General features: G+C 43.5%; 2 protein-coding genes across 3 annotated transcripts in view; one reads left to right on the forward strand and one right to left on the reverse strand.

The window, feature by feature from the left end:
* The window catches only part of trip6 (thyroid hormone receptor interactor 6), a 36,553-nt gene extending 28,645 nt beyond the window's left edge, over positions 1-7,908 (reverse strand). For both annotated transcript variants that reach the window (XM_088347027.1, XM_088347026.1), the window contains exons 1-2: positions 7,751-7,908; positions 3,827-4,007 (exon numbers count right to left, since the gene is read on the reverse strand). In XM_088347027.1, coding sequence (XP_088203153.1) covers positions 3,827-3,835 — 9 coding nt within the window. In that variant the 5' untranslated portion in view covers positions 3,836-4,007; positions 7,751-7,908. The remainder of the gene's footprint in view (positions 1-3,826; positions 4,008-7,750) is intronic.
* bcl6b (BCL6B transcription repressor) lies at positions 1,381-11,256 on the forward strand. Its single transcript, XM_088347029.1, has 11 exons — positions 1,381-1,482; positions 1,558-1,638; positions 1,705-1,883; positions 3,284-3,505; positions 3,849-4,026; positions 4,140-4,318; positions 4,384-4,466; positions 5,266-5,361; positions 5,441-5,571; positions 7,742-7,879; positions 9,119-11,256. The coding sequence occupies exons 3-11, from the start codon at positions 1,717-1,719 to the stop codon at positions 9,257-9,259; spliced, it is 1,335 nt and encodes a 444-aa protein (XP_088203155.1). The 5' UTR covers positions 1,381-1,482; positions 1,558-1,638; positions 1,705-1,716; the 3' UTR covers positions 9,260-11,256.
* The last annotated feature ends 3,472 nt before the right edge of the window (positions 11,257-14,728 follow it).

Consider the following 14,728-nt stretch of genomic DNA (forward strand, 5'->3'; position numbering starts at 1 on the left):
TGTGTGTGTGTTGTTGCCGAGGGGAAGAGTTTTCCTAAACATCTGTCGCCTTTATTTCACTCAAAGAAGGGAAAAGGTTTTTTTTTTTTTTTTTTTAAGCGCGCCACCCCACAACCCACCCCCAGCATCGCCAAACAATGTCGAGGTTTTAGTTCCTTCCTCTCAGTTCTCTTGCTACCGGCTCTGCAGTGGCGAAGATTTGCTTGATTTTGGTTTGATCTCCAATAGTCCCACAGGAGCTCAAGTTTCATCCCACAGTATTTCTGATAGCAAACAAGAACTGTCCTATCTAAATCAAAATGAACAGTGTACCTTAGAACAATTGTCCCCCAAATTTTCTGTACCACACCCTAGTTTAATGTCTGACAATATTCTCGCAGCCAGGCTCAGAAATAACAGTAGTTATAATAACAAATATAATAAACAATTATAAGCCTAAATCTGCGGCGTAATCACTTGACCAGTAGGGATGTAGATGACATAGGCAGAGGCATTAGATTTGATCTCATCATTACACAATTTTTACTCAAGGTACAAGAGACAAATGTTAAAGAACCGAGAAAACTGTTGTCCTGAAAGATATAAATAAACGCAAAAAAGCATGATGAAGGAAACAACTCTTTGGTGCATCTGATGATGAATCTGACTTTGAAGAAAATTTATGTCGGTATTGTGGTAATTGTTTACATTTTCAATAAATGAGTATATTCATTGCTCCACACATTCAACAACGTAGTAGTGGGTAAAAACAGTGTGATGACATATAATATAATGCCTTTTCCTATGTCATCTACATCCCCTGTGGTCTAGAGGTTAGGATTCAGCGCTTTCATTAATAGGTTTCATTCCCGTTGCATCCAATATTGTGCAAATGTGGTCAGCGGTATCTTTCGACTGATCAATCATTGCTCAGCTACCGTAACATTCAACCAAAGAGCCTTGTGTATAATGCACACCGAAACTCTTCTTTTTTTGGGGTAAAAACAAAAAATTGCATTATACAAGCAAAGAATGAGGAAACTTTTTTTCTAAAATAAGGCAACATTCATTTATTTCTGTGTGGCAGGGTAACAAACGACCCTGGGCCTGGTACAGGGCCGCAGGTTAGTTGTTGCTGACCACAGCCTTAGAGAGACATGGCTTGTAGGGGCCTTTCATTTTCTCCAAAATCTGTTGCTGGAGTTGAAAACCACCACTCGTAATTTGATGACAAGCTTCAATACTACATCCGAGTCCAGACAAAATACTGGCCCGAGTCTTTTCCTGCGCGTGGGCCATTCAGGAAAAGGGAAGCTGGGGGTGGGCAGGATATCGGAATAGAGGGGGGCAAGCAAGCAACGTGATAAAGCAGCCCCCTCTTTGTTTGTCCGGCAAACATCAGCAAGTCAGCCTGGTGCCATTATCTTCTTTTACTAAGCGGGCCGTGGCGAGGGGCTCGTGGTCGGCGAAGGGGCACGTCGCTTTTCGTCCCCGCTGGTCGGGGTGAGTCAGGGGCAAACAAACTGGAACAAAAAAAAAGAAAGCAAAAAAAGCTAAAGTATGGGATTTTCATTGCAGGTACGAGTAGGGAGCTGGTCTCACCTAACACAAGTGTCCGGCACACTTGTGGCTATTTATTTACTTAAAAGCTCCACCTGGGTAAGTTTTTCTCTCTCTTAATGTTGTCTGACAACCATTACGCCAATGTTCCCCCTCTGCGGCCAGCCGTAGGAGGCGATGGCATCAGGAGCAGAAGGCGGCTACGTAAAGGAGTTCACCCGCCACTGTGGCGACGTGCTGCTCAACCTGAACGAGCTGCGGCATCGCGGTACCCTAACCGACGCCACCCTGGTGGTAGGCGATGTGCGCCTGCGGGCTCACTCGGCTGTGCTAGTGGCCTGTAGGTAGGTGTCCCCTGTACATTTTTGACTGACCGCCGCCACTCCCCTTTCTGAACACTTCCACCAACCTGAATGAATAAAGGCCTTTTATTGTTTTCATACAAGAATAAAAAAAATGTAGGGCTTCTCCTTTCAGTGCAAGTAAGACAAATTAAAAGTGTAAACGTGTACAGAGGAATAAAAACGTTCAAAAAAAAACCAATATAGTAATCATGAAAATTAAAAAGATGCATTTTCATAGAGGCAGTTGTAGAGAACGTTATGCTCATGAACGCTGTAGATGGGAGTTCAGGGTGGTAATGGCTTATTGAAAGAAGCTGTTCTTCATTCTGTTTGTTCTTGCTCTGATGCGCCTGTAGCGCCTTCCAGACGGCATCAGGTCAAAGAGCTTGGCATCCGGATGTAACCTGTCTTTGAGGATGTTTTGGGCTTTGCTGAGGCACCGAGTGGAACAGATGTCCATGAAGGAGGGGAGATGGTGGGCAAAAGTGGGCTGCGCTGCTTTCACTGTTCTTTACAGCCTCCATTGGTCCGCCTTAGTGCAGCTCCCGTACCAGACGGAAACGCAATACGTCAGCAGGCCCTCAATGGATGAGAGGTACAAGGACAGAAGCGGCTTTCTTTCTAGGTTGTTCCTAAGGACTGGATTAGGACCCAGAGTAACCTGAATATGTGAACCCTTTGCAAACATTCACTGTTGATGTAGAAGGGGGGCAGGTCACTCCTGTTTTTCCTGAAGTCCACGATGATAATTTTTTTAGTTCAGGGCCAGGTTGTTTTCAGAGCACCAGGTCGTCAGCCTCTGGCCCTCCTCTCGGTAGGCTGCCTCGCCACTGTGTGAGATCAGCCCAACCTCAGTGGTGTCATTAACAAACTTGACAATGAGGTTGTCCTTATGGGCCGGACTGCAGTAGTAGATGTAGAGGCAGTACAGTAGAGGGTTTAGCTCACAGCCCTGTGGTGACCCAGTGCTCAGAGTGCGGGAAGAGGAGAGGCGGGAGTCGAGTCTCACAGTCTGGGGCATGTTGGTCAAAAAGTCCTTGATCCAGCTGCCTGTAAGGCGGAGGAGGCCTAGGGTGTCCAGTTTTGTGATCAGTATGTTCGGGTTGCTAGTACTTAAGCCAAATTATAGTCCAAAAAGAGCAAACCTGTGGAATACCAGCCTACGCTTTACGTCAGTTGCGGCCGTTGCAGCACTGAAAAAGTTTTCATTCAAATTGTCAGCTGTCGGCACAAAGGATATTTGGAGTGGGAGGGACCCACACACCGCACACCCCCTTAACCCCTGAGACCCCTCACATGGAAGCTCTTTTGGACTTTGCTTGAGATGTCACAATACAAGATGGCAGCAAAATAAGAGCTTAGGATGAGATTTTTAGGGCTTTGTTTTGTTGTGTTTGCAGTGGATTTTTTTATGGACTCTGCATGAATCAGCAGCCTCAAGCCCTGAGTGTGTCCCTCCCTAACCATCTGGAGCCCACCAGTGTGTCCCTCCTGCTGGACTTCATGTACACATCCCGTCTCCACCTCACGCCTGCCAGTGCCCCTGGGGTGTTGGCTGCCGCTGCCTATCTGCGCATGGATCACGTAGCTGACGCCTGCCGGGAGTTTATGTGGCCGCATGGGTAAATATAAAAAAATATAATCCAACCAAAAGGAAGTTGATTATCATCCTTTGAATTACTATGACTCCTTATTGATTTGAGAGCATGGGCAATTGAGGGTGTAATTGTAATCCTGTGCAGTCCTTTGAGACATTTTTGTGATTAAGGGCTATACAAATAAATGTGACTTGACTTTATGGAAGGAGGAATGATGACTGTTATCATGCCAAAAGATAATTGAGACAAATGTGTAGGAGGAGAACTTCTTTCTCAGTGCTTGTTTAATTGACAGGATAGACTTTTATGTTTTCACAACGTCTCACCATTTACGATTCAGCTTACCTTGAACATGGTTGTTTTCAAGGGTGCCCGCTGAGGCTGCCTGTGCTCTCATGGCGGGAGCGTGCCTGCCCCGAAAGCGCAAATCAGAGGAGTTAAAGAAGGAGCCCGCTTCGCCCCCGCCATCTCCTGACAGCCCCGGGCACTCCGGCTGTCAGCCCAGCTCCCCTGCAGAGTCTAAAACCTGCATCGAAAATGTCATTGTGAGTTCAAGGCCATGAATTCTCCACATGAGGAAAAATGACTCAATAAAGCTGGATTTTAATAAAGGAATCAGAAATTTCTCGAGTTTGATTGTATCTGTTGCTCCCGGCAGTGTGAAAGCAAAATGAAACCGGACCCTAAGTCATGCAACTGGAAAAAATACAAGTACATTGTCCTCAACCCGCTGTGTACTGCTGGCACCTCCGTGAAGGAAGAGGAGCCCCAACGCAGTGCCATGGTGGTGCCCGTGCATCAGGCATGGCCTGGAGAAGTGCCCGGTCAGATTGAGAGGTAAGAGCGTGGAAAATGGTGGCAGGTAAGGTGAAGGCTTTCTCATCCCTCTCTGTGCTCTTCAGACAGGGGCTGGCCTCCTGCTACCAGGGTTCTGGCCGAGCCCTTCTCCAAACTGTGATAACCGCCCCTGAGCAGGAGGGAACAGGTGATGACCCCCACACACACATTCTATTAATCATTATCAATCATATTGGTAAAATTACAGTGGGTATTTTTTTTAAATAGAAAAAAGAAAATATTATCAAATCTACATAATATAAATATGGAGAAGAACATTTAAAAGACATTTCCTCCTTGTTTGATTTTCCGTCTGGAACTTTCCTCTTGTGCATTGTCTTCATCGGTTTTTCCTCAAATCTACTTTTTATAATCAATTCCTTCTCATATTTGTAAAATCTCTCAATCCTTTTGTTTATCTCCCAATCTCAGTTTTAGATTATTTTCCGCCATTCCTCTTCCTTCTTCCTTAAAAGTGGGGTGCATCTATTAAGGTGTCCTTAAAAAGTTTAAAGTTAAATATTTTCTCTATTAAGTATGTATTAATCAAAGTCAAACTGAGTTCAAAAAGCCCTTATGCTTTTGTTTTTCACCGCACAAGTCTGTTTTTATCTACTTTTAGCAAAGCTGTTCGGGGCGGCACACATTTGGTAGGAGAGATGAGGGGTGGGGGTGAGTGCTAGAAAGAGACCTCATGCTCGTCCCTCAGGATTTTATTTTCATCTATTTGTCAATGTAGCATGAAAATGGTGGAAGTGAGAAAGGGCCTGCCTTAAGTATAGTCCAAAATCCAACCTAAACCCTAGGAAAGACGAAAAAAGAAATACTGCGGTAAAATGTCCATATTCTGGAAAGATCCTTTCATAAATCTCTCCGACCTTGACCGAACCTTTCCGCCATAAAACGATGAAGAATCTTACCCGTTTTGTTTTTTTCCCAATTCACAGAAACCACACAAAGACCTGAATTCATTAAGAGGGAGCATGAGCATGTGCCTTGCGGTTACCAGGGGAACACTAAAGGAGGCAAAAGCAGCCCTTCAGGTAAGCCCTCTCCTCTTCTTTAGCATGTTTCATGGTGTAACATGCAGGGTGAAAATCCCCCTCCTATATTCCGCCACAGTTGTAAAGCCATACCGCTGCAACGTGTGCGGCGCGCACTTCAACCGTCCGGCCAACTTGAAGACGCACGCTCGGATTCATTCAGGCGAGAAGCCGTACCGATGCGACACCTGCGGCGCACGATTCGTTCAGGTGAGGGTTTTCTGCCTTGTCACACGTTTTTCCACGCTTGCACAAATGTTAAAGATAGAAAAGGAGATTGACTGTCCGATCATCACCTAAGCCAGATGTAGGGAAACTATGGCTTGCGAGTTATAGGCTTTCATGAGTACATCTGGCTCGGAGACAAAATTGAAAACATACAAATTTTCTCCATGTTGTTTCAATTTTAGCACAAGCGAAGCTTATTGTAGTGCATGTGAAGCCGAAACCATACTGAATTTGCTGATGGTTACAGTCGCTATGCAAAGGGCACATTTTTAAGTACAGTTTACAGTCAGGGTGTCACACCAACAGACTCTGTTTTGGCTGTACATCACTAAGGAATCCTTTATATCAAGGGTTGGAACTTAAGGCTCGTGAGGCATATATGGCTCTTTTCATAGGTACATTTGGCTCAGAGATAAAATCCAAATCATACAAATTTCCTCTACAGCGTTCAGATTCTGTCATGCGCAAAATCGAGTCGAGTGCGCACATAGCTGACTTAGCCATAATGGAATGAACGTGTTAGTTCAGTATAAAAAGGGCACGGTGTCACAACGACAGACCCGTTTTGGCTGTACGCTGTACTTATGAATCCTTTTATATAGAAACACATTGAAAAATTTAAGTTCATTGCCGAGACACTTGATGATGAAAACTCACATAAGAAAAAGTAATCACCCAGAAACCCCAGCCAAACACACAGAGCAATATGATGGGGTGTTTGGTTGGGGTGGGCAGAGCCACGTACACAACGCACTTCTCTTTGCCCAGCTCTGTCTCTACTGAAGGTAAATACGTCACTTTTCTCGTTTGAAGTATTTTGTGATATTTAGTCTTTTTTTTACAAAAGAACTCTGCTTACAAATTGTTTTAAAACCATTATTTATGAAAAAAGAGTCTCAAAATAAGTCTCAATGGTTTTTTTTTATTTCATCTATTTTATCAAATCATCTAACGTCACAAAGATAAATAAAATACGCTGAAAAATCAGATTTTGTCTAGAAAACAGGTTGGGTGGTTTTGCTGAAATTTGTCTAAAAATATATGGTGTGGCTCTCTCCTCCCAAATAATTTGAAATATTTTGCTACTTCGGCTCTTTGGTTCAAAAAGGTTCCAAACATCTTCTTTATATGGATGCTCATTGAATAATCTATGTTCACAGTTGAGACACTTTATGGTGAAAACCCACAGAACAAACTGTATACACCCAAAACGTCAACCAAGCACTCAGGGCAGATCTTAGCACATCGGTATTCTTCTTGTTTGCAGTTATTTGTGACATCTTTACAAAACAACTCCGATCACACCTTGTTTCAAACCATTATTTATGACAAAGTCAGACTATTTATAAGTGGTATATTTGTTCATAGGGCAGCACGGCGGAGCACTGGTTAGCGCGTGTGCGGCACAGTTCTGAAGTCATGAGATCGAACCTCCTGTGTGGAGTTTGCATATTCTCTCCGTGCTTGCATGGGTTTCCTCCGGGCACTCCGGTTTCCTCCCACATTTCAAAAACATGCATGTCAGGTCAACTTTTCCCTAGGTGTGAATGAGCGAGCGATTTGTCTGTCCCTGTGTGCCCTGCGACTGGCTGGCAACCAGTTCAGGATGTCCCCTGCCCACTGCCCGAAGATAGCTGGGATGGGCTCCAGCACCCCCCGCGACCCTACTAAGGATAAGCGGTACAGATAATGGATGGATATTTGTTCATGAGGTGTTATTATTATTTCCTTGATCTTATCAAATCATCAAACGTCACACAGTGAAATAAAAGGTGCTGAAGAATTAGCGAGGTTAAGGTGGATTTATTGAAATTTGCCTTAAACATACATGGTGTGGCCTTAAAAATAAATTAATGAATACAATATATTGCTTTTGTGGATTTTTAATTTTTAAAAAAAAAGTTCCGACCCCCTGACCTAAACTATTACTCTTATATATTCTTTGCAGAGGATAAGGAATATACGAGAGACTGAGTATGTTAATTTTGGCTTTCATATGTTGTCATGTTGTCACGTTGTCCTTTATACCTTTTTTGTAGAGTCCATTTCTTAAAAAGTCAAAGAACCTCCTCGTGCATGCTACTTAGCATTAGCAAATGTCTAGCAGGTTTCAAAGCTAAGCAATGTTGAAATACACGTCTTTGAATTTAAGGTGGCTCACCTGCGCGCCCACGTCCTCATCCACACGGGCGAGAAGCCGTATCCATGTCAGACGTGCGGAAGTCGCTTCCGCCACCTGCAGACCCTCAAGAGCCACTTGCGCATCCACACCGGCGAAAAACCCTACTCGGTGAGTCTGCGGCACAAAGCGCCCTGCGCCCAACCGAGGTTAGCACCTCGGGCGATTATAGCATTAGAGTTTTGGGGGAGCTGAGCACTCAGAGCAGATGCAAGCAAACTCCGGCCCGAGGGGAACATGTGGCCCGCAGGCTTTTTCATCCGGCTCACCAAACCAAAATGCTCAAAACATAATCACAGTATATATTATATTATATATTATATAAATATAGCACTACAAATTAAATAATATTTAATTTGTCCACTACTTTCGTCCCTTTGTGTGTCTACAACAAAAATATGACTACAAAAATACTACAAAATTATTACAATACTAAATATCAAATTTAGTTCTTAAAACAGGGACCTAATACTGTACAATATTTTGTCTTGATTCTGATAATAAAAAATATACTCTAGAAATACTACAATAATACTATAATATTAAAATACCATTACAGAAATATTACAACAGAAATACTAGAAAAATACAACTAGATTAATATTAAAAATACTAAAGAATACTAAAAATATAATACAATGGAACAATTCTACTACAGAAATACTACAAAAACCACTACAGTAATACTATGCTACAAAATTACTGGTACATAAATATCGCAACAAAAATACTACCGAAATACTTCCACCGAAGTATAACAACAGAAATACTACAAAATACTACAGATATACTAGATTCTATTATTGAAGTACTACAAAAATACAACTGCAGAAATACTACAAAAATAAAATTACAGTAAAAAAAAACAGATAAACTTCAAAAATGTATACTATGCTAATACTATTACACTATACTATACTATACCGTATACAATAGCAAAAATACTGTCAAAATACAACTGCAGTAATACTACAAACATACAGAAATACTTCAAAAGTGTGACTGCAGAAATTCTACAAAAATACAACAAAAAATAGAACTACAGTAATACTACAAAACTAAATATCGAAAGCAGGACAAGGAATAAAATGGACTAAACCATTTCAAGAAACTGGAGTACTTCTGACGCCGCGTTGTTCATATTTTGTTCTGTTTTACTTTAAAAAAAAAAATAATCTCACGTTTTTCGCCATATTTAAACCTATCCTGTCCTTTATCGGGGGGAAGAGAGTTTTACAAATGCTAAAACTTTTGGAGGGTGTTTGGGTTGAATTAGAAGCTGCTTGAACACCCCCAAAAACGGGCTGGTTACTCCCGTGTTTAGCGCTAACCTTTGTGTGTTTTGGGCAGTGCGAAAAGTGCGCGCTGCACTTCCGCCACAAGAGCCAGCTGCGCCTTCACCTGCGCCAGAAACACGGTGCCATCACCAACACCAGGGTCCGCTACCAGATGGGGAATAAGCACCACCTGCCTCTTCTGCAAGCCTACTGAAAAACATGCACTGCACAGCCAAAAGGGGCTATTGTATCTACTTACTGCAAGTGTTGCATTTTGGAGTGAGAAAGAAAGTTGGATGAGAAGGTTGTAATGAGAGGCGGCCTTTTGGTACGCATTCAAGAGTTTGCGAGGAATAGAGTGGAGTAAAAAAAGCGTAAGAAGGATTTGGTCAAGTTGGAGTAAGAGAAGTGAAACTTTGCCATTCACAAGCCAGAGCACATTCTCTACCTTTGTAGCAGGCGATGGACACACACAGCCATGTCTAAGATCTGGCCTGGAGGCTAGTTACAAACAGTGATCAAGTTTTTACTGGCCCAGGTCTTTTGTCATAAAATTTTTAAATATGTCATTTCATTTCACCAGATGATGGCTGAAGCCCTTTAGCCAGCTTGCCCTTGGTTTTCTGTGAGAATTTTTGACCACCCCATTTCCAACATGGTGACTATAAATAAAAAAAGGAAAGTTGACTATGAGGACAAGTGGAATTCGGAATGCTTTTCTACTGAAATCCAAAACAACTGCAGCTGCCTAATTTGCCAAGAGACTGTGGCTGTTTTCAAATAATATGATAACAAAAGGCACTGCCAGGCAAAACATGCTGACTACAAAAAGCTAAATGGAAACGAACGCCGTGTACGGGCGAGGCAACTGGAAGCTGTTTTAACGGCACAGTAGCACTTTTTTTACGAGACCCTGCGGGTCAAATGAAAAAGCTACAAAGGTGAGCTACGAGGTCACAACGCTGACCGCCAAAAACTGGAAGTCTTTCACGGAAGGTGAATTTTCTAAAGACTGTTCAAACAGTGCCAGGCTGAATAGTTGTCCCTCACGCATTTTCCGCTTACCAAATCCGGCCCGCTTTCTGAAAAGTTTGGTCATCCCTGAAATAGCCCGAAGTCATCTCGTACTTAAAACGAACCATGAACTAAAATTGTGTATGGATTAAGGCCTACTTTAAACTGTGGTGGCATTATTTGGCCTTGAGCAAACTAATGAAAAAAGTGTTGTTTGATATTTGGGAATTCTTATTAACGACGTTCAGCGAATGAATGGCAAAGGTTCACCACGTCCAGTAGACGGTTTGGAGAAAGTTGCAAAACGCGTTATCAGTCACATGTCACTGACTAAAAAAGCTGCATTTTTTGCAATCGCACATTCCCGTTTCATGAAGTCTAATCGTGTAAGGCCTGGCGCCCTGCACACACTTTTTAAATTATTTCTGCAGCCAGACCACTGCAAATGTTCTATCTCTATATAAAACAAACTATGAAAGCAATTGTAATCAGTCAGGATGACGATAATATGTTGACTTTGCTGGACAAATGTGATGGGTGCTACTGTATATGGAATAAATTGAAGTCGGGAAAACATGTGCCCTATCTTTTCTAATGACACAAATTGAAGATATTATGTATGGAGGACCAATCCTGCCATATGTATGAATAATGTATAAATTAATAAATACCTACAAATATATACCGAATATATAAATGAACATATAAATGAACCACCTAATACTTGAATATATGACACAAATTCAATGTGTTTATATATTTATGCTGTCAGAACCAGAACAAATGGAAAACCCAAAGGCGTAACATTACTCACAGGTTTATTGAGAAAAGAGGAAAAACCAGCGCCAGTGATCTGGTGCTCGCTGGGCGAGGGAGGCAAGCTGCTCACAGAATCGGAGCGTGTTCGGAATGCGGAAGTGGATCTTCCGGAGTGGGAGAGCGTAGCGTTGTCAAACGGGAAAAACGGGTCGTTAGCCGGGACAGAAAATCAGAACGTGGTCGGGGTCAAAAAACAGGTCGTTAGCCGGGAGATCAGACGAGGTCGGGGTAAAAAACGGGTCAAACGGGGAAATGAGGAACAGACGAGTGGGAACGGGTGACAAAACGGGACCGACGGGAGTCAGAGTCAAAATGCTTGCCCAGTGTAAACACAGGTTCGCTGACGGACTGACAACAGGCGAGTGAAAGGACTGAGCTTAAATAGGACGGGGAACCAATCAGGTAACCAGCAGCAGCTGGCTTCAAACGGGTGAGTGCAATGAGTAATCATGACATGTGCATTTTGACATTTATTTATCTTAGTATTTGTTTCACTGTGTATTTTGTCACAATAAAGTGTTTTTCAAATGAGGGGGGCGACTGTTTGAGCCTTTGACTTATTGGTTAATCTGTGTAATTTGTTCATCACTGAGCAATCAATTGGTGAAAATATCAGTAAACAGAACTGCTTTCTCGTTTGAATAGCATATTTTGTTACAAAATACACGAAAAAATACATTGCAATCATGTCCTATGATTTAAGTATTACGGCGGCTGAGTGTTAGGGCATTCGCAGCACAGTTCTGATGTATTGCGTTCAAGTCCAGCTACCAGCCTTCCTGTGTGGAGTTTGCATGTATGAAGGAGTGAGTTGTCTGTCTCTGTGTGCCCTGATACTGGCAGGCAACCAGTTCAGGGTGTCCCCTGCCCACTCCTTGAAAACAGCAGGGATGGGCTCCAGCACGCCCGTGACCCGACTGAGAATAAGTGGTGCAGATAATGGATGGATGGATATGTGTACGTATTTATTTATGCATTTATTTCTACAAATGGCAGGATTGGTCCTTCACAATCATGTTCAAATAGGTCGGAAATTACAAAATAGGACAATTTGTCACGACCAGAATGGAATCCGGGCCCAAATGCGTAGCTTTAACCACAAGTTTATTGAATAGAAAGAAGAAGGGCAGCGCCCGCAATCCGGTGCTCGGTGGACGCGGTAAGCAAGTCGCTCTCGCAATCGAATCTTGATCCGAAATCGGAAGTGGATCTTCCGTAGTGGCAGTTTTAGGGACGGAAAAACAGGTCGATAGCCGGGACAGGAGAGCGAAATGTGGTCGGGATCCAAAACGGGTCGTAAGCCAGGACGGGGGAGCAGACGTTCAGCGGGATCAAAAACAGGTTGTAGCCGGAGACAAACGGGGAGATCAAGAACGGACAGGTGGAAAAACGGGTGCAAAAACGGAACAGGCAGGAGTCAGGGTCAAAAATGCTTGCTTTGTAACAACAGAGGTTTGCTGACGGACTGACAACAAGAGAGTGACAGGACTGGGCTTAAAAAGGGACAGGGAAGCAATCAGGTAGCCCGCAGCGGCTGGTGCCAAATGAGCGGGCACAGGTGGTCCAAATAAGTAATCATGACACAATTAAGGGGAACCTTTTTCAACTTTATCTATCTTTTGTTGTTGTCATGTTTTCCTTCCCAAAACGGTCAACGCCATTCTTTAAAAAGCTCCCAATTATGTTTTCAAAGAAGGTTTGACCTGGTTGTGGTATCAAACAAAAGAGGCCAACTAGTCCGCACAAACATATACATGGTACCTTAATTTGTCTTTTAAAAGTAGACATCAGTGGTAGGGGGGCAGCACGGCGGCGCAGTGGTTAGCGCTTGTGCGGCACAGTTCATGTCATGGGAACCTGTCGTGGGTTCAAATCCAGCTCCAGACATCCTGTGCGGAGTTTGTATTTTCTCCCCGTGCTTGCGTGGGTTTCCTCCGGGCACTCCGGTTTCCTCCCACAATCCAAAAACATGCATTTCAGGTGAATTGGCCGGTCCAAATTGTCCCTAGGTGTGAATGAGCGAATGAGTTGTCTGTCCCTGTGTGCCCTGCGATTGGCTGGCAACCAGTTCAGGGTGTCCCCTGCCCAGTGCCCGGAGATGGCTGGGATGGGCTCCAGCCCCCCCGCGACCCTAATGAGGATAAGCGGTACGGCTGATGAGATGAGATGAGATCAGTGGTAGGGTGATAAGTAGCTCCGAAGGTCTGTGGCAGACTGTCCAACAGAGAGACATTGTTACAACCGCACCCAGTATCAGGTACAGTTGTAACACTGCTAGTGGATAGTTGTAACAATGTGATCTATTATTACAAATAAGCTTCAGATATTCCAATATTTGAAGAACTCTTTATTTAATAGAAAAATATATGGCAAGAAGAGCATAGAATAGAACAAAGTGCTTGTGTCATAGCCAGCGTTGGAAATAACACTGTTATAAATAACGTCGTTACGCAATGGCGTTATTTCGGCAATGCGGGAATCTAACTTTTTCCTGCCGTTACAACCCCGTTACCTGTACTGACGGTCGAAAGCGCTGTGTAACTTTGGCTGCAGAACGTCGATTGTGGAGTGTCCACGCACACCTGACTCGAAAAGAGCTGTAAATCACTAAATAATCCTCTATATGGAAGCCCGTTAAACAATTTAAGTTTACTGTTTAGACACTTTATGATGGAAACTCACAGAACAAACATTAACCGTGAATAAACGTTTTACCAAAAAGCACTAGCAAAACACCCAGAGTAATATGATTGAGTGAGTGATGGAGATGGGAGCAGCTATACACAGGACAGGCCGTGTGCACTTCTCATTTTTCCAGTGCCGTCTGCACTTAAGGTAAAGTACTGTACACTGGTATCCGTGTTTGCAGTATTTTGTGACATTTTATAAAATAACTTTGCTTGCGGGGCAGCACGGCGGCGCAGTGGTTAGCGCTTGTGCGGCACAGTTCATGTCATGGGAACCTGTCGTGGGTTCAAATCCAGCTCCAGACTTCCTGTGTGGAGTTTGTATGTTCTCCCCGTGCTTGCGTGGGTTTCCTCCGGTTTCATCCCACGTTCCAAAAACATGCATTTCAGGTGAATTGGCCGGTCCAAATTGTCCCTAGGTGTAAATGAGCGAATGAGTTGTCTGTCCCTGTGTGCCCTGTGATTGGCTGGCAACCAGTTCAGGGTGTCCCCTGCCCACTGCCCGGAGATGGCTGGGATGGGCTCCAGCCCCCCCCGCGACCTTAATGAGGATAAGCGGTACAGCTGATGAGATGAGATGAACTTTGCTTGCACTTTGTTTTGAAACCATTTTTTAGGACAAATATGACAGACAAAATGAACCCCAACACTCTTAAGTAACAGTAGGAGAGAGTTGAATTTTAAGGGGTATATTAATATTGATGCCCTGCTACTGGCTGGCAACCAGTTCAGGGTGTCCCCTGCCCACTGCCCGAAGATAGCTGGGATGGGCTCCAGCAGACCTGGGACCCTACTGAGGATAAGTGGTGCAGATAATGGATGGATGGATGGATGGATATTTAATAGAGCTCTTACTCGTGGTATTGCGGTAAGACGTTTTCCATTATGTGACGTCATTACGCACCTGCTTATCTTCTCACACATAAGGAAACCGCACACATCCTTAACATGGCTTTCCTCAAAACAAAACAAAAAAATCAAAATATTTTAGTTTTACGGCTCTTTGGGTCAGTAGGGTTCCCGGCCGCTGGATTAAAGAAAACAAAATCTGAATTGCCGTTTGGAAGACGAAAGAGCACGCGCATTTCAGTGAGCCGAGCCGAAAGAACCAGTGTCTAAAAGAGCCAGAATTCTCATTACTAGTTGCTGTACCGCACGCTGCA

Source organism: Urocampus carinirostris, chromosome 11 (genome assembly GCF_059441175.1).
Source record: "Urocampus carinirostris isolate Australia breed hairy pipefish chromosome 11, RoL_Ucar_1.0, whole genome shotgun sequence".
NCBI lineage: Eukaryota > Metazoa > Chordata > Actinopteri > Syngnathiformes > Syngnathidae > Urocampus > Urocampus carinirostris.